A 24,340-nucleotide genomic window follows, 5' to 3' on the forward strand; every position below is an offset into this window, starting at 1 on the left:
GGAACCTGTGTGTCTTGGTTGGCAAGCAAGCTGTATGTGAGCCAACAGGAAAAGAAGCAGGAAAGAAGCCTGACAGAACCCTGAGTTGTATGAGCAGGAGCCCAGCCAACAGATCAAGAGAAGTGATTACTGATAGCCTTTCTGTCTAGAAAGACATTGGCATATTGAAGTAAGCCCAGTGAAGTTCTACCAGGATGGTTGAAGGACTGGAGCACAGGTGAGCTGGATTCATTCACGCAGAAGAGGATGCTGTGGGAGGATATTATGTCATTCCATGGCTAGCTAATGGTAGAGTGTAGAGAAGACAGAACTCTTCCTGGTGTCATGTAGTGATAGCATTAGAGGTGCTGGACACAAGGTGGAACATGGGAAAATCTGATTTGATTATCAGGAATAATATTTTCACAGTGAATGGCTAAACACGGTGAGTGGGTGTCCAGAGGGGCTGTGGAAGCTCTCTTCTTGGAGATACTCCAGCTTCATGTGGACAATGCCCTAAGCAAACTGCTTGAATTGGAATGACTGAAAACTAGGTGACCTCTAGAGGTCCTGTGTATGATTCTGTAGCTTTTTTCTACTGCTCATTCTTTCCTTAGTCCTGTCAGAAAATTTTATTTAGGTTAATGTGTCATGATTTCTTCTTGAGAGAAATGATTTCTTCTTGAGAGAATCATCTTGGTTAGGGCTCATTCCTTTATAATCTTCTGGGTTCTTTGTTGCATTATTTCCTCTTTTTTTTTTTTTTAAACAGGATTTGAAATCCATTTTCTGTGTGTGTCAATGTTTGGATATGGAAAACCAGGAGTAAAGAGAGCACATTAGTTGTTAATTAGTGAGCTAGCCTAGCCCTTTAATTTCTTAGTGTTCTTGTTTTCCTTTGTTAGTATATCACGTTTTGTGCCTGGCCTCTGACTTCTATCCCTATTTAAAGTGTACTGTGTGAAGATGGTTCTTTCTGTCTTCAACTCTCATGTTGGGGCACCTCAGACAGGGTTTTTTGTTGTTTTTTTTGTTTGTTTTGTTTTGTTTTGTTTTGTTTTTAGGACCTGGTAATGCCACTGATGCCCCATACAGTTCCTTTTTCTAGATCTCCGGACTCTGCTTTCCCACCACATCTGGGGGAACTATGGGTTATCTATCATATCTACAGTTTCTTCCTGTGGACTCTTGAGCTCTGTATATTTGCGGCCATTTCTCCTACAATGTAAGGTTTACCCAAAAATGTCAGTAATCCGATACTGAGGCATTCCATAGTGAAGCATTCAAAGCTGGACATTGAAGCTTAATGGCGTTAGTGAGGCTTAAATGTAGGAAAACATACACTGTTTTGTACTAGAAATAATGATGTGAGTTTTTTCACTGGTAGTTTCTAAATTAGACTTGTAAAGAAGATATGGTCAAAATTATGGACAACTCAGCAGAAACATCTGTTTGGTCAACTATTAAGCAGCAATAAGGAGGCTGCATGAAAGAAAGAAAATGCCCTTTACTTAAATAAATAATATTAGGTCGTTATCTTGAATATTAAATTCAAAGTTCTATCAAGTTGAAAAGCTACAGAATGGGCCGTACACCAAAATTTACATGAACCATAAACGTTTGTTAAAAAACAAAATTCTTGGATTTAGTCTTTTTTAATCTACCAGAACTAAATTAAATGTGAAGAGAAGCAAATTTAATAATAGTCAAGTGCTGTATTTTATCCAGTAGGCAACTAATTCATGGAAGTCTTTTGTGTACTTAAAGTTAGCATTGATTGTTGGCACACTATATCAGATATAAATAGAAGATGGTTTATGCATATATAGTAGCCACACATATCTAATGTGCTGAAATGTTTATGTGAAATAAAAATCCCCTTTTTCAGTCATATGCCACCTAAGCTAAACTGAAATAGAAATCTTCCCTTTGACAGCTTTCCTAATGATTGGCCATTATGGAGTCTTTTGCAAGTTTTCTCTACATTGTCTGTTCCTTGCAATTATCAAGGGTCAGTCAAACTTCTGATTTTATCTGATACTGTTACCATATGGTACCATTCCCATACTACTGACTGCTGAAAAATGTAGCATCTTCACTTAACAATGAGCTGTATAGCAGAAATCCTGTCATCAGAAATGCAGCCAGTGTTTAACAGAACTTACAGATTTTTTGTGACAACTACAGCTGCTTTTCCTTCTCTTACTCAAGCGCTTTCACACTCGTTCTCTATTACAGACTCGCCAACTGTTACAGCATCCTTTTAGTTTGGTTCCATTTATCACAATCTCATTGAATGGTAGTTGTATAAGTGGAAAAATGACTTTCAGATAGGTAACGGCATACTTGAACAGTCAGCAGTATTCTGTAGAAATAGGAGAAACTTCCTTAACAATTTTCATACTAGAAATACATGTAGGTTCATTTAAAAGTATTTTTAAATGTGTTAGAGTTAAGTTTTATAGTTGCCAACTATTATTTGACAGGGAAAGCTTTAGCTGTGGAGAACTTGACATAATTGGTTCCTGGATTTCCTGGATTATTAGCCAGAATACTGAGCAAGAGGATCATTGTTTTGTATTATATAGAATTCAGACTAAGATAAATGCAAGCAGACCTTGTTAGAGTTTTGGAAGAATGTGTCAGCCAGAAATTAAATAGTCTAGAGACTGACAAGCACATGTAAGTTCTGCTTCCCTTGTGTGTGCTTTCTCCAATTTGCAGTGGTAACAAGCTTTTATAGAAAATATTGGCATGTACAGAGTGTATGGCCTTATAATGCTACTTTCTGCAGCTATTCTGTGGACCTATAATGTATATCCAAATTATAATTTCTGGCTTTTAGACTTGATGAGAAGTCTGTTCTGCAGATACATCACACTCAGACTAAAGAATAGATGGTATCTTGCCTGGCTTTTTAATATGCATCAGCTGTCACCTGCTAGCAAAGGAGTTGTTTATGGACTGGGTAAGGCTCCTCCTAGCTGTCACAAAGCATGAATGTGGTGGCCAATTTGAAAGGTTTATGTTAGAGAAAGATGGGTCCAGATACCAAGAGTGTGCAAGACAAGCAGAGACAGAAGACAGTGCTGAGAAGGTGCAATGCTCCATGCTATGACATCCACTTACGATAGTGAGGAGCTAAGTACAATCTAAGGTTTAAATAGTGTGCTGGCAAAGCTAAGCTATTATCTTATGAAATCACAGCACTTCTAACAAAAATAATATACACTAATAATAATAATAATATAAACAAACAATTAACAGTAACAAAACAATAATAAACAATAGTTCACTAAGAAAAGTTTTGACTAGTTCTGCAGCTACTTAATTGCAATTTATAAATCCTAGATTGCTTAAGAGAATGTCATGTGACACACTATTATTAAAATCAAGATATAAAACTTGTGCATTTTCTCTTCTATCACAAGGCCTTTCATGCTGTCAGTAAGAAAATAAATTGATTTGACATGATCTGTTCTTGACAAATCTATGTTGGCTGTTACGTTAACTTCCAAGCAGTTGTTTATAGTGTGATATCTTGTGCTTTAATCATGGCACAAATTCTCCAGAGCGTGAAAACAGAGGGAGCAAGCAAGATACTTATCCATAGTATCCATAGGCTTCTTGTACCTATCGAGACAAGTGGTATGTAGTCTAGTACCTAACTGCTTCTTCGAAAGGGTGTAGGTCTCCTGTAGCTTCTGGGTTATGTCCACCAAGGATCAACCCATACAAATGTCTTTGGAAACCCCAGGTCATCTGAAAAGAGACTATGTGTAGGCCACAGAGGTGTCCTGAAGCTGGCATGGTCTGTAAGTCTAGCTGTGCTTATCTCCCCCTATTTGCACACAGGTGACACATATATGCTGTGTACATAAAATTATATAAACTTGTATATTTTTGCATTTGTCCCAGACCCTCTTTGCTGCTCCATGTGTTCACGAAATATGTCTTTAGTAGTTCTGAAATAGATTCACAATTGGGCATTTGGGAGGTTGGTCCATCAAGCCGAGCTGATTTGAATATGTGTAAGTATTCAGCTTCTTGCTTATTCAAGAGTAATATCTTAGCCTTTTGTTGATGTCGTTTATTCTATTAAACACCTCAGATATTTCTGGTCAAGATGGAGGCAAAAAAGGCACTATGAGCATTAGCTTTGTCTATGCATCTCTCTTGTTTTTCTGCTGTATTGCACAGTGGACTTTTTTTTTCGTTTCATCATCTTCTTGATCCTAATATACTTACAAAATTATTTCTTTCAGAGATTGATATGTCCATTGCCAACCACATCTCATTTTAGCCCTTTATGTTCTACTGTAGTATTTTTGCTTAGTAAGTTGACCTCATTTCCATTCCCTGCATGATGTGAGATCAACAGTGGGGTCTTCACTAACACTATCTGGTCTCATTGTACAATCCCAATTAATCCTTTGTAGGATACTTTGCACTTGGTATGGCCACTATTGTTTATTTAGAGATCTGTGAGGTTTCTTTAACTTCTTTTTTTGCTTGCATAGAGTCCTTGGGGGATTCACCCAACTAATTCTGCTGTTATGAAAGTATGCTTAATTGAAACACTTTTTTTTTATTATTCTGCTATCATTAGTATTTTTTTCACAAACAAGCTTTAGCCTTTAATATTACTATGAGTTATATGAATTACCATATCTCCATTTTGCCTAGTAAATCAAAATATTGGTTGTCAACTACATCTTCCAAGACCTTCTATGTACCATTTGTAGTACTTGCATTAGTGTTCAGCCATTAGAAACTGGGCTAAGTTTCCACTGTCATCATATTGGCTCCTTCTTTAATGCCTCCTTTTATAAATAAACTTGGTTTGGGCAGAGATGCATTACCTAATAATCATCGTGTGTGGTTTTGTTGATTTAGTTGTGTACTTTACCAGGGGGCTTGACTATTCCCTTATGATTTGCCCATATTATTGGGCCACATATATAAATACAGCAGTAAGATTTGAAGGATTTAGCAAATCATCACAGCATGTTCCTTTCTTATGTGAGGACTATTTTCCATCTTTGCTTACCTATTGCCCTATATCTAAACATTCTTGGGCATCCTGTCATAGGTAAAGATGCCAAAGCCAGTCTGACTGTAACAGCTATTTAACCACAACTTCATGGTCAGTCTGTGCTGTTAAAAACATCAGCAGATCCCTAGGCTCCATGATGAGTCTTACAGCCTCCTTGGCACTTCTGATCCAGTCACTGTCATTTCTCACTGCGTTCTCAGATCAAAGGTAGATGGACATCCAAATTTAATAATCAGTGAAATGGGTAGATTTTACAGTCATCATACATCCCAAGATGTTATTGAGGGTCTCTGTTGTCCTCATTCCACTTCATTTCTCCCTCCGAATCCATTCTGAGGTGGTAAATCTCTTGGATGCTGCGACCACTTGCTTTTCTTTCTCTGTTGTTGGGACTGGTTCCTGTCTTTTGCCAGAACAGGTTCTGATTTTGACATTACAATTCTCTGTGTATAAAGATTTATGAAGGTTTGAAGGGATTAGTACACAGAGAGCTTTTTATTCTCTGTTTATGTGCTTGGGTGCCATTGTTCTTTGGTATCTGAATTTTAGACTTGCCAAACATTTACACATGGAAACTAATTAGTTGCCTGAGACTGACTACTTAAATTTTGCTTGTGCCCATTTCTAATATGCTGTTTCAAGAGGGATAGGAATGTAATATTTTTTGCCTTGTGCAACAGCCATGTGAGTTTATACTCCATCAGGTCAATCCTCAGGAGCTTGTTTGTGACTGGTTAGATGGGGAACATTTTATCCAAATGTATCTGTGGAGCACATATCTAGTTCTGCTCTGTGTGTCATGGTATGTATTTTTTTTAAGTTTTCAGCAGTTAATGACAAGGTAGGTGGCCTTTAAGAAATGCACTACCTTGTCTCTTATGTTGTTTTATGAGCAATTAACAGAAATTAATTTGGTCAGTGCCTTTGTTGTTACAGTTTTCATTTGTTGTAGTGCATTACCTCTTTGTAGCTTTCTTGCTAATTTCTGAGCTGTTTGACAAGGGGAGGGTGGCATAACCTCCAAATTAAGACATCTAAATTTGGATGTGCAGGTGTGCTAAGTGTGTAAACTCCCTTTAAAGACAATGCAGATGTAGTCAATGCATGAAAAACAGAGCCTGGGGAGCTGTTTGTCTCTCTAGAAAGCAGTTGCCAGCTTACTGGTCATCAGAATAGTCCTCTAGGCTCCTCTGAGTGCACTGGCTAGACATCCACTGACATTAATGGGAGATAAGAAATGTAGGCCATGTCTAGACATTTACGTTAGTTGTTTTAGTCTCAAACTGAAGTCCAGCCAGGGACCCCTCCATCTGTCTCTTTTTAAGTTGCATTTGTATAAAGCTGTAGTGTCCCGACTTGCATGCCTTTGGTACTGTTACTGTAGGTATAAATAGCAGTACTAGTGAGCTAGTGAGATCTTTTTCATTGAATGATCATCTATAAAGTATGAGTTTTGATGTTGTTTTTGTTGTGATGAATGGTTCTCCCTTTCTATTTACCTCTTCAGAGAATCCCAAAAGCACTTCCAGTAGTGGCATACAGCCACTGATGACAAATGTGCAGTTTTGGCAGTGTATGCTGGTATTTGGTAGTATCACCTGGCTCTTGCTTGTGCATTGGGTCAGAATTATTTGTGCACTTTCCGTCTTCCATTCCACGTACTGCTTCACAAGTCTTGAAATAGGCTCAGGCCTAAGGTCAGTTGGTAGCTAGAAATTGTTGTTGTGTGCACCTGTACTTGGGTGGCTAAAGTAATCTTAGTAGATAGCCTGTTGTTTTGAGAGTAGAGAAGGCAGTTTAAAAGAGAAGGCAGTTCACTCCAGTTACAACATGAACCACCTAGCTTGATGATAATGACTGTGAAATCTGTGGTTGTTGTTTTGTTTTGTTTTTTTCCTGACAAAAACCCGTGCTGGACAATTCATGCATCAAACTTCATGATGACCAGTAGGAGGTTGTGGAAATGTGTGGTATCAACAAATATGAATTTGTGCATGTTTGGCCTACCCAGTATAATGGTTGTGTAAGAAAAGCACAAAAATCAGTCATCAAAATATGTATTACAAATTACTCATCCAGTTTACACTAGTCTGCATTCGGAGGATGTCCATTTGGTAGAAGTTTGTGCATATTGAGCTGTGTATTTGCAATCTGTTCTAAAGCTTCCCATCACTTTTCAGCAGATTTGGTAGAAATTTTTAATTCTTTTGTGATTGTGTGGAGCAACAAAGTATCTGGCACACCACAAATATTTCTACTGATGTCATGTTTGAATGTAGATGGAGGGGGTAGGAGGAGCACTGTTTCATGCTGGCTAGTTTAGGTTGCAAGTGTAGAAGCCTTGATTAGGAATCTGATCTTCTTTAGGCTTCCTTTACTGTTGGTGAAGACAGAGGAGCTCCTTCAGGCTGATGAATAAGAACATCTAAATAGGTGTTTATTTCTGTGTGCTTGTACTCAAATAGTCCTTTTTCTTGGAACAAGTTCCCGTTAGTTTTAGAGATCTTTGGTGGAAAATACAGATACCAGTCTTCCCTGCTGCATGTGGACTTTTGCTTTGTGATTGTCAAATTGTCAAGAGTAAAATGAGCCAAACCTGTCATGTCATCCATCTAGCCATCTTTCCAAAGTGATTGTCTCTGTAACATTACATCCCAAATGTGGCTGATTTAGTTTTTTGTTAGATTTCAGCATAATGAGTGTGCTAACTCGATTCCTGCCTCCTGCCCTTAACTGAAATTTTATTGTGAGAAAATGAGCTGCTATGAGTGCCTTATATGTGATTTTCTGCTATAGGGCTAGCTTTATCTGAGTCTGTGTCTCTATTCTATAGATGAAACAAGGGAGATCGTAACATGTTAAGAAAGTCGGTCACTAAGGTTGTCTCATCTTCAGAGTCTGGTACTTGCACTATATACATCTCTCACAGGTCAATTTGATGCTGGTGCCCAGTACTGGAGAAGTGCTTTTGTTCCATGCTACAAAATAGCAGTGGTGTGTCTCCATATACAGAAACAAAATACATTTTTCCTGTGTGTAATAAAAATGCTGCTAAGTTTTTCATTTTTAATATTTTGGAATCTGTAATGCAAAGGTGTCAAAATGTATTTTCTCATAACTTCCGTCTTTTGCACATGATTCCTTTTAAACACCTTTGGGAAATTCTGTGAATTATAGGACAGTTCATCCCTCAGGACAAAATATAAAAGCACAAAAGAGGTTTAGCAGTTGTTTGTAAAAAGCTTATAATTCCATAAGTGATGCAGAACACTTAGTTTGGATGAATTTTTACTTGTCTCACTGATTGCTTTTTGTTTGTTTGCTTTTGTGTTGTGAGGTATGATCAAATGATGTGGTATTCACATGTAAGCTCTCATGTAAGAAATATGTGATACTTCATAGCAAGTAGATGTAGTGGGTCATTACTATTTTTATAAACAGGGAGAGGTTTGAATCATTTGAAAGGAAGACAGAAATAGTAGACTTGCTAATTTCTTGTGTTCTGATGTTCTAGCCAAGATAAGGTAACCTACTCATATACTCTCATGCAGCGCTTGCTGTATCCTCACTAAAACGAGTATGCTTCTTCAAGTAGAACTGCAAAATTAACCCTGGCCTTATTGTCACAAGAGATTTTTCAGTAGAACTTGGAGGAATATAATGGAAGTAGCTGTTGGTGGAAAAATTACCCAGTTCCTTGAGAACAGCATTTGACTTTTTAATGCTTTGTAATGCAAACAGATGTTGTTTTTTTAGCAAATATTTTTGAGTTGGGTGCTTTTTGTTAGCTTTAAATAAAAATGAGGAACTTCTAAAAGCCACTGTGAGTTCTGCTTAGAGGTATTCATTCTGAGACATAATTCTATCACTGTGCTCAATCAGAATTTAAAGCTCAATAGAATACAACATAAACTTCTCAAGAAATGTTTGTTGTTCCAGCTCATTAACACACTGTCTCTGCTGGACAGCATTTTTTAAATGCCATAAAACTTAATAGTGTATTTAAGAACTGCTTTATTGGCATGTTTCTACAAATTCTAATTTAGAAGTAGTGGTTAATTATGCTGTCTCCGTTGTCAGAGGATAGAGAAGTAAATACACCCTTTGGCTTCAAAAATTTCAGTTTCCACTTAATTTTTTTGGATTAGGTGAATGTGTATTCTCTGAGTGAGATAAGATTTCAGTAGAGGATATGTTACCTAATATTGTAGGAAGAAGACCACTTGGTCTTTCCAAGTTTAACAGCAGAAAAAAAAATGTCAGCCTAACGTCACCTGACTAATGTATTAAGAAAAAGTAGAACATCTTTGTTAGTATCATTGTTTCTGGTAGACAAGTGTTCCCTGTTGTTTTTGTTTGTTTGTTTCAAAATAACTAGATGTACAATTACTAGTTTTATGACTGCTCAAACTTGTCCTTTTTTTTTTTTTTTTTTTTTTTTCCTGCGTAGAAATCTTTAAGTGAATCAAAAATAGCTAAAAGATTGTACTTCTTGGTAGTTGTTTTAGCTTTTGTTTTCTTTCATTTGGTAGTGTATCTGTTTTCTGCTTAGTATTTTTTTGTTCCCCTATTACATTTTGAAAAATTCTCTCATTCACTTCATTTCTTAAGCCGTAGAGCTCCTTTAGCTTTTTTGTTGTCATCCTTTTCTCTTTGAGCTTTAACTGAGTGAATGCATTCTTCCTGTTCCATTCTTAGCACAGGTGTTCTTTGATCTCATGTTTCTGAGCATGTTCAGCGAAGTCACTGAGGTCAGCCAACTCTATATTTTCCTGCATTTTTGAAGAGGAAATTTTGACTGCCATGCATTAATTTAACTAAGTTATGTGCTGATTTAAGAGGGTTCCAAATCCTATTTGATTTAAAAGTTTAGTCTTGTTACATTCAAGTAGAATTCTCCATTTTAATCTTATTTGTTCTCTCTTAACTTAAATTATGTGTACCATGTTTACAAAATAGTGCCTGCTTTCAACATCCCTCCATCGTGTTTTAGTCTGAATTCTTCCATATTGTGCTAAAATAGACCACTAGAAGCTTCTCCTCTAATTATTATTGTGTTTCCACCTTCTGTATCATTATATGATTTCCTGTCTAGTTTTTGGTTGTTCCAGCTATTTAAATCTTCCTTGATTTCTGTGGCTACCTGAACACAAATCTTAGGATAGCTTTTCCCAGTTGACAGTTCATCAAGGCAATGACAATGATGTAGTCAGCAGTCATTTTTCCTTAAGTTTGTTTTTATTTTTTTAATATAAGCATCCTTATGTTTTTGGTCTTGGAAATATATTTTCCTAATACTTTAAAGCTGTAGAGCTCCTTCTCTGGAGATATTTAAGGCCCGTCTGGACACCTACTTGGGCAACCTGCTCTAGGGAACCTGCTTTTGGCAGGGGGTTGGACCCGATGATTTCTTGAGGTACCTTCCAACCCCTACAATTCTGTGATTCTGTGACAAATAATCTAAATTGGTCCACAAATGACCTGTTTTTCCATTGCTGCTAGTTGACCTATACCAGTATTTCTTCTCAGGCAAACCACTGCTGTCTTGCTCTTATCCCCCCTTATTTTTTCCCCTAAGTTTCTTTTTCCCCTAAGTTTCTTTTTTTTTTTTCCTTCCACAAGTACTTCCTCCTTGTTTCTCTTCCTGGTCCATAGTAGCTAATAGCCTTTTACCTGTGACCCTGCTAACATTTTATTTCAGTTCTGCAGTTCCGCCCCATCCATTTCTGTTATGTGGTCTAGTTAACCTCTGTTAGGTTAACTCATTTAGCTCATTTAGCTTGGAGTTTGCATTTCCTTTTGAATACCTTGTAAGAAATTTTGCTACCAAAAGCTTAGCACTTTTTCAACTACAGTAGCCAATATAATAAAAGATGCAGTACCTCTTCCTACAAACCTTTCTTTTCTCAAGTCCTTATGATAGCACAGTTACAACAAAGCTAATACTGTTCTTCCTGTATTCACATGGTAATCTAACTTGGCAGTCTTCATAATGCTCTTGATTTATGCAGCCCAGTAAAGTAGCTCAATCACAGTTGGCTACAGTTTCATATTATATTTAATGCAATCTACAGGTGGATTGCTGCTCTTTCCACCTCTTGCAGTCCATTCCGTCTTTGCATGAAGTCTAATGATCGTATGGGTTTAGGATAAGTTGGTTCATCTTGCTGATTTAACAGAGAATTTGTCTCTGTAAATTATTAATTTCCTGTGAGATTTGTTGATCTGGCTAATAATGTGACTTCACTGTTTGCCACCAGCTAAGCAATGGGGTTTCAGGAGGACCTTGTATTTACAAGGTAGACTACATTTAAGCAAGGTTAAATGACAACAATTTCATTTTTGTATTACTCTTCCCTGCAAAACAATGTTAGATTTTGGGATGGAAATTTGATTTTATTGAAGTTTGTAGTAGAACCTATGTTGACATGAGTGGGTGTCACTATTTCATCTTCTTTTATGTTGAAATTGAAGGTAGCTTCAGAATCCTTCTTTGGGAAACAAAAATTGTTTATTTAGTTACTTGTGATTATTTTCTTTATAACTTCTCATCTTACCTTTTTAGGAAGTTGTACAAATTCTGGTTTTGACCAACTGCTGATTTGTTTATTCAGATGCAAGAGACAGCAGTATCTAAAATCTCACTTTAATATACTAATTTGGGAATTTAACTATATCCCCAAAAAGTTCAGCTGTGCAGAGAAAAAATAACCAGTTTACTTTATACAATAAATACATGTTTCTGGTCTTTCACAGATTTTATTTTCTTGCTGCTTTTGCTGCATGTTTCATTGTTTCTTTCCATTTTTTCTCCAGTTTCTTTAGTCATAGGCAATCTATAATTAAGGTGTTCTGCAACCCACATCATGAGAAGCATGGAGGCATTATTTATCCACCCTAATGAATACAAGTCCTCTGACTTGTTGGCAAAACAATGCCATCTAGCAGGAGATCACAGGCAGCAATACTGTAGGTGTGTATCCCACTGAAGGACTCTGGTACCATGCACATACAGGTTTCTGGCTGGAATCAAATGCCTTTTGCATTGCCTGTTTTTCAGAGGCCATGCATCTGTTTCTCTTTTTACTACTTCACATCTTCCTGTTTTACTCCTATGAGATTATTACGGGACAGGATGTCACCTAGGAAATGAGTAAATTAGCAAAGGCTTTTCTGAAAGTAAAGACGATGTTATCTGTGAAACGTAGACCTCAGTGAGGGAGACATGGCTAAATATCATTAAATGTTCTGACGCATCTGCTGCTTTCTGCCTCTGGTATGAAACAAGTACTGAGAATTAAGGGATATTACATAGCTAAAACACATATTAATATGCTGGAAATATGGTATCTTTTTTTACTACTAGATTACCAATGGCATTTTCAAGGATTTATTTGTTATTAACTTCAGAAGACGTAGAATGACCTGTAGTGAGAGTGACTGTTCTACTGATGTTCTCTCTTCTGCTGTTTCCATTCTTTATTTACTACTTTATTTTTATTGTCTGCTTATTATGCTAGAGGTGATATCACCACTTACTTGTTTTTGTTTGTTTGTTTTGTTTTGTTTTGTTTTGTTTTTCCAGTTATTAAAATTCCTTCAATTAGTTATTAGAATTCCTTCAACAGTCAAATATATCCTTCCAAACTGAAAATTAGCATCGAGTTTCATGGTAGAAGAAAGCTTAATACTTGGATTGCTTTTCAAAACTATTACAGAAAATATTGTAATTTAGACTTTTAATGGTGTTGTATCACTGAATGGTTGACAGATGTAGAAAGTAAAATAATTATAATGTTCTTTCACACTTTTGATGCCTATAAAATTATGCATATGGCTGTTTTTGCTTTTAGTGTTGCATTTACACTAGTTATTTTGTTAAGGTTACTCATCATCCACTCTTCTGTCAGTATAGCACATTAGCTAGCATGACTGTTAAGTGTGTTTACCATTGAGAAATATAGCAAAGTTACTCTCCTCATTATATTTAATTAATTTGTTTTGTACCGTATTCCAGGCAGATGCACAAGTACAATAACGATCTTGATTTTTGCTTGTGCACCATAGCTCTGGACATACTAGGCTCAACATAGAGAGCTGTGATTAAAACACATCAGTTGTAAACTGAGTTGACACCAGTAATAGTGATGACATTACTGTTGAAGAGAGCACAGTGATGCTGGATTAACTCATATGCGTTTACAGTAATGACCATAATGAAAATTTTGTTTTAGTAATAGGAGGTGATTTCCTTTTTTATTTCCACTTTGTATCCCTTCCCATTTCCCTTAATTGGAACTCCATTTTTATGTAATCCTGGTTAACACTGTTTCTGACAGTATCTTCTGCTACCATCGGCTTATTTTCTAGATGGGAAGTGATGGAGTTTTGCGCCTCAGTAGTTCCGCTCTAAATAATGAATTCTTCGCATATGCAGCACAAGGGTGGAAACAACGATTGGCAGAAGGTAACTCTTTACTTGTTCTCAGATTTACCAAAGTTTAATTATTTTTATGAAGAAGGCCTCTGTTTCTACATTTGAGAAATACTTTTAAAATGGAAAGTGTAGTACAGCAATAATACAGAAAAAGAAAAATTGCTACTTCCATTTTGAATTTAGTATACCGTTTTACAACTTGCTGTGACAGTTTATTTTGACAGTTAAAAAGAAAGAAAAATGTTTTCGTCGTTGCCAGCTGTGGAAGCATAAATGCATGTGACTAAATCCCACCAATATACTTTGAGATAGCAATGTTATATGGTAAATGTCACACTGTCTTTTGTTTTTTAAATATATTTATAGGGGATTGTTGGATGACTGTAACAGAAATCACTGTACATCATCTGTGTATCTGTAGTTTATAATTATCCATTAAACTAATCCTTGACAACTTTTGTTCAATATGTTAGTATTTGTTTTTTAGGGGAATTTACTCCAGAAATGCAGTTGCGCATCAGACAAGAGATTGAAAAGGAAAAGAAAACAGAACCTTGGAAAGAAAAATTCTTTGAAAGGTTTTATGGTGAAAAGTAAGTATTGAAGCAAATACAAGCTTTTTTTTTTCATTTTCTTTTAGGAGCAAATGAAAATATAATTCTCTGCTTCACATAGCACAGTCATATGCTGTAAAACTTAATAAAGTGGTTATCAAAGGCAGTCATTCCCTGATATAAGAAGTTGTGAGTAGAATTATAGCAGCATGTCTGCACTTGCATTACAATTGCATTTTTAAAGGTTCGTAACTCATCCATAAAAATTCATTCCAAGGAAGGCTTAAGACACAAGGCCTAAGCATGTGAGTATTTTTCTAATTATCTTTTAAAAGATGGCATTACGGCAATTCTTCCCTGTTGCAAAATATAAAGACAGCTTCTACAGACCAGAAGACCAGCAGAAATGTTTTTGCAGATTGTTTATATTTATTTTATTTTTTCCTAATCAGGATTATTTTTTTATCACATAGTTCTTTTTTTTTGACTGATATGGCTTTTTATGGGATTATAATACACAACAGAAGAAATACTGGCTAGAGTCATGTGAATATGACTAGTCTAACTTTAGAAGTGAGATGCAAAGAATAAATAAATACCCATAACTGGCTAAAATTAATTAGATGGTATCACTCCATGTACAAAACAGGGAAGAGTCACTGTGATTTGATTGATCCTTACCCATAGATGACATTCAGCAAAAGCTGAATTTAGTCCTTCAATTTTCTCTTTTTAAAAATCAAAATTTGAAAGAGATTGACATATTTTTAAAATTCTGAAATCTTCCTTTTAAAAACTGTTTTTTAATCTATCAATACTTTAAATTGCATCTCCATTTTTAAAAATATTATTAAAGATACTAATAATCTGTAATATTAATCATTATGAAGTATAAACTAATTCTTTAAAATGTATTAGTTTTTCATTTTCAGGTATCTTTGAATGGAATTTATGAATAACATAGTAGACAAAAATATACCAGGGGAAGCATCATCACATGAGTTTTAGTTTTGTTGTTAGATGCTTTTTACTTATGAAATCTGGGACACTGGAAAATCTGCATGTAAAGATTAAGGCATTAACTAAAGTGTTTCTGCAGTAACAATGCTACTTCTCACAATCCACTGCCTTGGGAAATGTGGTGAAAACAAAGCAGGAAATGTACAGATACATTTTAATATTTTATTTTTTCCCATCCTTGCTAGGTGTTTTCTTCCAGTGTGTATACTACTTCTACACCACTTTATCTTCAAATATAATGGAAATTCTAGGGTCTTGCTATTGCAGATTTTCTTATTATCAAGTGGTTCATTTGTTACTTAAAAGCTTTGAGACCTCAATTTAGTCCAGCCATTGATCCCTTTAATATCAAAAAGTATTTATTGGGTTTTTAGGTAAGGAACAAAAGGGCTTCTCATTATGCATGTCAAGATAAAAGTCAGTTACCTTCCACAACAAAAAAAAAAAAGTCAGGACCTTCCACAACATGCAGAAGTTTAGTAAGAGCTTAGCATGAGCACTTAACTCTAGCCGAAGCCTGTTGTAAAGTCACAAATGACTGTCATATGCAGAGAGAATGATACTCATAATTTTACAGAGCCAGCAGTCCTGCCATGCTAGCTGATCGCTGGACACTAATGGTTGGCAGATCATTACTCAGTCTGCAGTGATACGTGTCATTTGGGATGATAAGTTCCTGACAGCAACATTGTTACGCAAAATGTCATATTGCACATAATTTCCATTTCTGACTACAGTGTTGAATCTGGTCCCTCTTGCCTTTTCCCCAGCTTATGTCGTTTGACTTGCATTCTTCTTCCTGGCTAAAATATAGGCAGCTTCTACTTCTTTGCTGCTTATAATCACAGAATGCTTTGGGTCGGAAGGGACCCTAAAGATCCCCTACTTCCAAGCCCCTGCAGGGACAGCTCCCACCAGACCAGGTTGCCCAAATCCCCATCCAGCCTGGCCTTGAACACCTCCAGGGATGGGGCATCCACAGCTTCTCTGGGCAGCCTGTGCCAGTGCCTCATCACCCTCTGAGAGAAAGATTTCCTCTAATCTAAATCTCCCCTCTTTTAGTTTAAAGCCATTACCCCTTGTGCTATCACTATACTCCCTGACAAAGCTTTCCTGTAGACCCCATTTGGGTATTGGAAGGCTGCTATAAGGTCTCCCCAGGGCCTTCTCTTTTCTAGGCTGAACAAAGCCAGCCCTTTCAGCCTGTCTTCATATGAAAGGTACTCCAGCCATTTGATGATCCGTGTGGCCCTCTGGACTTGCTCTAACAGGTCCATGTCCTTCTTATGCTGGGACCCCAGAGCTGAACACAGTGCTCCAAGTGGGGTCTCATGAGAGCAGAGCAGAGGGGGAGAATCATCTCCCTTGAACTGCTGGCCATATTTCTTTTTATGCAGCCCAACATACAGTTGGCTTTCTGGGGTGTAAGAACACATTGCTGCCTCATGTTGAACTTCTTGTCAACCAACAGCCCCAGGTCTTTCTCCTCAGAGCTGCTCACTTGCTTGTCCTGAAGTATATTTCCAATTATTTACTGTCTCTCTGGTAGCTTTTGCTATAGTTTCCACCTTGTATAAGTTCTCTTACCATTTTTTTACACTGTTTTTTAAACTTGCTATGCATATGATTGTGCTTCATCTATTTTCAGTTATGTTGATTCAATGGAAGTAGCAGATTTTGAAAGCTTCCTGAGCTATTTCTCAGATGCACTATCTGCAAAATGGATCTCGTGCAGTCTAACTTACTCACTTGCCAGTTGATCTGGAATCTTACTCTGACTTCAGCTCATTTGATTTTAAATATCCCATAACTAAGTTCAACTTTCACCTTGTACCTAGAGAATGATCATTAATGGACATAGATTCTTTGATATATGTTTTTACATGCTCTGTAGTTGATAGCATTCAATGGCATTAGAGTGCTTCTTTCGTGTAGGCTGTGTGCATTATGTTTTTTGTGTTTGTTCATCTCTCTGCTCAGGCTGTTTATCATGGGACTGTCAGTTGTAGTTTACTTCCATCTGTTTATGTTCTCTTTCTGCTTTTTCATCATTGTTCATTTTACCTCTCTTTAGCTTACTTTAAAAAGCAGAAACTTCATTCTGCAGTCATTTATCCAGGATCAGCTGATGCATATTGCCAGAAGTTTGCATTTTTCCAGCTGTTGCCTCTAGGATTATAAAGGCTACATTCTATTGTCTCAACATTTTCTTTTCCCACCCTTCAGAGAGTTATGTGTCAGGATGGCCCTGCCAGCTCACTAAATCAAAGGTTTAAGTTTGGGTAGACCTCCTCTGAATTTTATTGCTGATTTAATCCTTCATTAATTTTCTTTTAATTTTCCCCAGTCCTTTTTACCACAGCACTAGAGTATCAGCATCCATATATCCTTGAGTAGCTGTTTGAGTTACTTTTTTTTATTATTATTATTTAATAACTGACTGCCCTTACTTTATCAGTTGAATCATGTCCTTATGAGCACTTTCACTAATGGCTGTTTACTGCTGTTCTCATATTTTTTGCTGTTTTGCAAACTTTGGATGTCTGTTTCTCTAAGGAGGAAGACAGATCAGCTGTTTATCTGGCAATCTGGGATTGCCTTAAACATGCTGATCTTGAGCCTTCTTCTCTTGAAAGTATTTTCTTCTTCACTGCAGTGTCTTCTTAAGATAGTAGTTATTTCCAGTACTTCCAGTACTGCATAAAACTGATTACGATTCAGTGCATATTCTTCTGGCCTTAATCCTGAATTATCTTTTTTTTTTTCTTATATTTCTTCCTTTTTGATACATTACTGGAATGTGTGCATTTGCGTAGTGTCCATGTGACATTTGCATTGACCTTTATTCTGTCCTTCATTCCTTTGTTATTTTTCATTCCATAAAGAGAACTAGCAGGCAATATCTCTCATGATTTAAGACAGCTAGAGAAAATAGACCACTGGTTTAATTTTTCAGTAATGCAGTGCATTCCCCTTTGTTTTCCTAAGATAACTTTTGTTCATTTGCACATGAAACTTTAGAGAAAGGACTTTACTCACCTAAATGTAGGTAAACTGACTTTTACTCACCTACAGTTACTAATTTACTCATCTAAACTTAAAGTCTAAACTTAGACTATATGAAGAACCTAAAGTCTATATAGAAGAGACACACATCTTCAGAAATGCATTCAAGGTGGGGATGCAAATGAGCTGTTCTGAATTGCTCTCTGGAGGATCCTCCCTCAACGTGTTGATGGCATAGGCAGACTTTGTGCATATTAAGTGACTAGCAGTAGGCAATATTAATAACTACCCTGGGAGTGCTTTTTTCGGGTACCAGTTCAAGGCTGCACATGTTTTTATTTTTTTATACCTATCAGTGTGAATAACGCATCTAATGCATCTATTTTTAAAACTCACAATCACAGATTTAATCTTTCTACATATTAATTCTGTACTTTCATATACACAGGCCTTTGTGATCTCTGAACCCTCTGGCTGCACATTGGCATGTTATCCTGCTTCCATAATTTCTAAATATCTTTCGTGCTCACTTATTGCCATATTATTCTTCAGTTACTTTGTTTTCTAATCAAAATGAGAACAGAGATCAAACTCCTGTTGATTAGGTTAGAAGATCGTTAAGACAGTGACTTTTTTTTTAAGGCCTCCAACCAAGCTTTTTCGTATTTTGTACTATCGTGGAATTGCTAAGGCACAAAGTCTGCTTGGAAGATCTTACTGAAGGTGCTGAAGATCTGTTGAAATGTCCAAAGAGGGAAATGAGGATGTCAGCAAACGTTTTTTAAAATAACCACTTTTTTTTCAGCCATTGGCTTTATTATTATTATTTATTTATTTGAAGTAATGACAATGTATACGAACTAATATTTTCAGGACCAAATGCAAGAAAGTATTCAGAAGGCAGGTATATATTGGAATCATTTCTTTGCATTTCATCCCTGAAAATGAATGTATAGATTATGAATGTCTCCTTTTATCTCCTTAAGAATGTTAAACTTCTTTTTGATTATAGTGAAACCAAATGACTAATATATACATAGATATGTTTATTTAGAAATAGTTTTTATCCTAAATGAAGTATTTAGTTTGCTGACAAATGGAGTGAAAACACACAATCTGTCAATTGAGATCTTAATAACTAACTCTTGACTGGTAAAACGAGGCTGAAGCAGAGTGATTTTGATTTTCATGATAAATATGAAATGACTATTGAATTACAAAACTGAAATGCCTCTTCTGCTTTATTGGTTTCAGATGCAGCTTTTTCACATAAGTGTAGCTTTTAAGCCATAGTGCTGACTGTGTTGACCCTAGATGTAGATGATAAAAATGAATTTCCTTTAGAACCTTTACTGACTTAAGAAGATACAGTTGTCCATATACTCTGCAATGGTGGCAGTGTTAGCATTGCAGATATATTAATATCAGCAATATCATAATTGCTGATATTAAAAAATAAATGCCAAAATTTAAGCATAATATGAGTAGCTGTGAATCTGTATAACTTGCTTTTTTGCTTCATTGAAGTGTTGAATAGTTAAATAATGAGGAATAGATTGTTTATTTAAAATATTGAAGTTTCTTAGCACTGTTAAAGTAAGTAGGGTAGTATGTTTTCCAAAATATATAAAACCATATATACAACTATATAAATCAGCCAGCCACCACTTAAACAAACCACTATTTTAAACTGGACAATTTTTGTAAATGGAAAATGTGGATGACAAAGGTGATCTTATTCCTTTAGCATGTCTGTGATGAAAAAGCCTTTTTAATTTACGTCTTTCTATTTAGATTGGGAATGTCAAGAGGGGAATCTATGAAGCTGACGGCAGTGCAGAACAATGATGAAGATGAAAGCAATTCTTTGTGTGGATCTTCTGGCACACCTGGTCCTTCTAAGCAAGCAACCGTTGAAGACCATGAGCAGAAAGGCACTAAAATTTCACCATTGCCAGAGAAAGAGTGTTGTCCACCTCTTTGTAATATGGAGCAGGTTCCTGTCAAGGATCTAATGGCAGACTCAGAGGATATACTGATACCTGAAGAATCAATTATTCAGGAGGAGATTGCAGAAGAGGTTGAGACAAGTATTTGTGAATGCCAGGAGGAGAACCATAAAACAGAGCAAGAGTTTTCTGAGGAGTCAGTAAGTCCAGCTGGCACGAATGAAGAAACAGAGGCAGTGCAGCTTGCAGACAGCACTGAGTCTTGTGTCATGATGAATGATGTAACTGATACTGTATCTCATGTTGAAATTAAAGTGGAGTTGAAGTCAGAATGCCCTCAGGAGGACATGTCAGTTGTGATAGATCAGCTGGAGGATTGTGTATCACCAGCACGATCAGCTTCATCCACAAACTCTGTCAGTGATACAGCAGAGAAGGATTCTGAGTCTACAAAAGAGCTAATTGCTCCAGAAATGCAAAATGCTGCTCTGGAAGGCTCCCTGTTCACTGGTGGGGGCATTGCAGTGGATATGGAGCTTCAAAGTGACCCCGAGGAACAATCATCTGAGAATGCTTGTATTTCTGAGACTTCCTTTTCCTCTGGAAGTCCAGAAGGACCATGTGTTTGTATTGCGTCTCCTGGAGGAGACACTCAATCAACTTCAGAGGAACCCTGTACTCCAGCATCTCTTGAAACAGCTTGTTCATCTGAAGTGTCCAGTACTGAAAACATTGAAGGTGATATTCAGCAAAAGGCCACTGATGAAAACTTGCATACACCTTTAATGTCAGAAATCTCTCCAATGTCCACCTCACCTGTAACCTCGGAAGCATCTCTGATGTCTAATTTACCTTTAACGTCAGAGGCATCACCAGCTTCAAATTTACCTTTAACATCAGAAACATCTCCAATGTCTGATTTACCTTTAACATCTGAAACGTCTTCGGTATCTTCTGTTCTTCTGACTTCAGAAACATCTGTTGCAAATAGTTTGCCTCTTCCATCAGAAACATCTCCAGTTTCTAATTCCCCAACCAACGAAAGACTTATTTTGCAACAACGGAAATCACCAAGTCTATTGGAAGACTCCATCCCCACTTTGAAAGAAGAAAGCTCTACCATTCCTAAGGTGGTTCAAGAAGAGAATTTTGTTGTTCAGCCAAAGCAACTTCAGAGTGCACCTGAAAATTTGAAAGTTGGTCCACTAACAATTATGCCTGATACTTCAGCATTGGAAGAGCCCCAAAGCAAAAACCTCAGTCATCAACCATGTAAGTCACATTCCGAAATGGAGAAATCCTACATCGCTTCCATCCCAGACCACACCTCTCCAGAGGTGATCACAATTAAAAATCACAGTATTCAGCAACGAGGTGACAAGAAAGGTACGCTCTTGCCATCGGAGGTAGCTGTCTTACCAGAAGGATCAGTGGGCAAAAGTATTGAGCTGCTTCCATCAAAGCCACATGAAAAACTATATACCTCATCTCTAGAAAAATCTTCGTTCTCTGAAGTGTGCAGAAGTAAATCTCACAAGTTAACAAGCAGCAGCCAAAGCCGACTGGAGAGTTCACATTCTTCCAAGTCATTAGAACCCACAAAATCACCTGAAGTGAGGAATGAAAGCAGAGACCCAGAGATCCCAAAGAGGAAAACAGCAGAACAGCATGGTTTTGGAATCTGCAAAGAGAAGAGAGCTAGAATAGATGATGATCAGCCTAATCGTAATGCTTCATCAACAAGTCCTTCTGAGAAAGATCAGCCACTCAGAGAAGAACCCCGAGTTCCACCCCTTAAGGTAAAGTAATGAAAAAACAACTGACTCGGAAACTAAACGTTTTTCTCCTTCCTGCTGACTGCATGCAGACAAAATGCATGTTGGGTTTTTGTGATGTGAGGGGCCTTAGTCGTGACCTTTTAGTTTACTATTCCTACCGTGCCAAATTACTTCTTATGTAAATACCTGTAGTTTTTCAGCCAAGGTCGTAGCTATAAAACAGCTTTTGTGTGAGGGAAAGTTTTCTGAGATCTATGGCTTAATCTAATTCAAGAGCTTCCATTGTTTACACAGTACTACTTGTCTTTCTTTCTAATTGTCCAATTGTATTGTCTGCTTGTTCTCCCACAGATAACTTCTTCAGCAAGCATGAATAACAAATGTTACCATACCCATACTATACCCATAGCCGAGGGGGGGGGGAAACTACCTTAATCCAGCCAGAGAACCTAGAGTCAGAATACTTGGAGATCCCTTTGCAAGCCCAGGGCTTGGGATAGGCTAAATTGTAAGATTTCACTACAGAATTAATTAGAAGCAGAGACCTGGCCATCAGAGGCAAGTATCTGATATAAGTATAAATAGCTATTGATGGCAAAGCAAAGCAAAAGATAAAAGAGATACAGCACCTAAGCAAATGTTTATATGTATTATTCTTTTGTGTAAGAAAATATATTCCAGTTGAAAAGTTTTTTTTTGTTTGTTTGTTTGTTTTTTTTAAAAAAAGCAAAAACAAAAAAAAAACAGGGGGATCTGTAGATTTAGTCATATATAGTCTCAGTGTTTTGACCCTTTTAATTTTCTACATGATGACATCAGCCAAGTTTTAGATCCAATTTGCTGAATTTAAGCCACTGACTTTGCAATACTAGTTCCTGATTATTCAGAAATGTTCTTTTCTGCATTTATTTTTAACTGCTGCAATCACTGAAAATTGTTAATGTGGCCAGGAGGGCAAATAGGCTAACTGTTTTAATCACTACTACAGCAGCTTATTTCAACTAATTTATTTTTATGATCAGTGATGCAATTGAGATAGTCTATTCTAACTTAGTGATATTCTTTCATATTTGGACAGTCTCCATCTAACCTAATGAATTCTAACCATTTTCTAAACACAAAGGAAAGTAGATCACTAGGGAAGAGAAAAAAGTTGTGACTATAATAAGAAAAACAGTCAAACACTTAAAAGTTTTTAGTAGTTCTGGTGATACAAAGTGGAAAATGAAAAAAATGCTACTGAAACAACAAGCAGAATGCTTTGAAGTAATTGTGAGCAAATATGTTAACATAATTTGGGGCTGGGACGGTTAGTGGACGGAGCGGGAGTGCAGGTAGTATTTTCGTCCATCCCTACGTTGATAGGGAGGGGTACGGAGAGGACAAGGAAAGCCCACCTGTTAAACACGTGGCTCCGGGGCTGGTGCCTACGCAGAAATCTTGGGTTTTTCGACCAGGGGGCAGTTTACTCAGCACCTGGTCTGATGGCCGTAGACGGGTCCCTATCCTTTAGGGGAAAAAGGATCCTGGGCCAGGAGCTGGCGGGGCTCATTGATAGGGCTTTAAACTAGGTAAGAAGGGGGATGGGGCTGAAGCAAGGATTGTTGGGGCTGTGCCAGGGGGAGCAATGGCAAGGCCGGAGGATAAGGTAAAGGCCCAGCTGAAGTGCATCTACACCAATGCACGCAGCATGGGTAACAAACAGGAGGAGCTGGAAGCCATCGTGCAGCGGGCAGGCTACGACTTGGTTGCCATCACGGAAACGTGGTGGGACCAGTCTCATGACTGGAGTGCTGCGATGCCTGGCTATAGGCTCTTCAGAAGGGACAGGCAGCACAGAAGGGGTGGCGGTGTGGCTCTCTATATTAGAGAGTCTTTCGATGTTGTAGAACTCGAGGCTAGGAATGACAAGATCGAGTCCCTTTGGGTTAGGATCGGCAGGGACAACAAGGCTAGTGTCCTGGTCGGGGTCTGCTATAGACTGCCGAACCAGGATGAGGAGACGGATGAGGAGTTCTACAGGCAGCTGACAGAAGTTGCGAATTCGTCGGCGCTTGTACTCGTGGGGGACTTCAACTTCCCTGACATTTCCTGGAAGCACAACACAGCCCAGAGGAAGCAGTCTAGGAGGTTTCTGGAGAAAGTGGAAGATAGCTTCCTGACGCAGCTGATTAGTGAACCTACCAGGGGTGGTGCCCTGCTAGACCTTCTCTTCACAAACAGAGAAGGACTGGTGGAGGATGTGATTGTCGGGAGCTGTCTTGGGCAGAGTGACCACGAAATGGTGGAGTTCACTATTCTTGGCGGGGCCAGGAAGGGAACCAGTAAAACCACTGTATTGGACTTTCGGAGGGCTGACTTTGGGCTGCTCAGGACACTAGTTGGTGGAGTCCCATGGGAGGCGGTTCTGAAGGGCAGAGGGGTCCAGGAAGGCTGGGCGCTCTTTAAGAGGCAAATCCTAATGGCACAGGAGCGGTCTGTCCCCATGTGCCCAAAGATGAGCCAGCGGGGAAGAAGACCAGCCTGGCTCAACAGAGAATTGTGGCTTGAGCTTAGGAGGA

The 24,340-nt window shown here is 37.6% G+C and overlaps 1 protein-coding gene across 3 annotated transcripts in view; it reads left to right on the top strand.

Annotated features, from left to right (window-relative positions):
- The window catches only part of ASXL3 (ASXL transcriptional regulator 3), a 136,205-nt gene that overhangs the window by 99,508 nt on the left and 12,357 nt on the right, over positions 1-24,340 (top strand). For all 3 annotated transcript variants that reach the window (XM_027452167.3, XM_072034642.1, XM_038174564.2), the window contains 3 exons: positions 13,406-13,502; positions 13,960-14,065; positions 19,847-21,800. In XM_027452167.3, the coding sequence (XP_027307968.3) occupies positions 13,406-13,502; positions 13,960-14,065; positions 19,847-21,800 (2,157 nt within the window). The remainder of the gene's footprint in view (positions 1-13,405; positions 13,503-13,959; positions 14,066-19,846; positions 21,801-24,340) is intronic.

The sequence above is a fragment of the Anas platyrhynchos genome, chromosome 2, assembly GCF_047663525.1.
Source record: "Anas platyrhynchos isolate ZD024472 breed Pekin duck chromosome 2, IASCAAS_PekinDuck_T2T, whole genome shotgun sequence".
Taxonomy (NCBI): domain Eukaryota; kingdom Metazoa; phylum Chordata; class Aves; order Anseriformes; family Anatidae; genus Anas; species Anas platyrhynchos.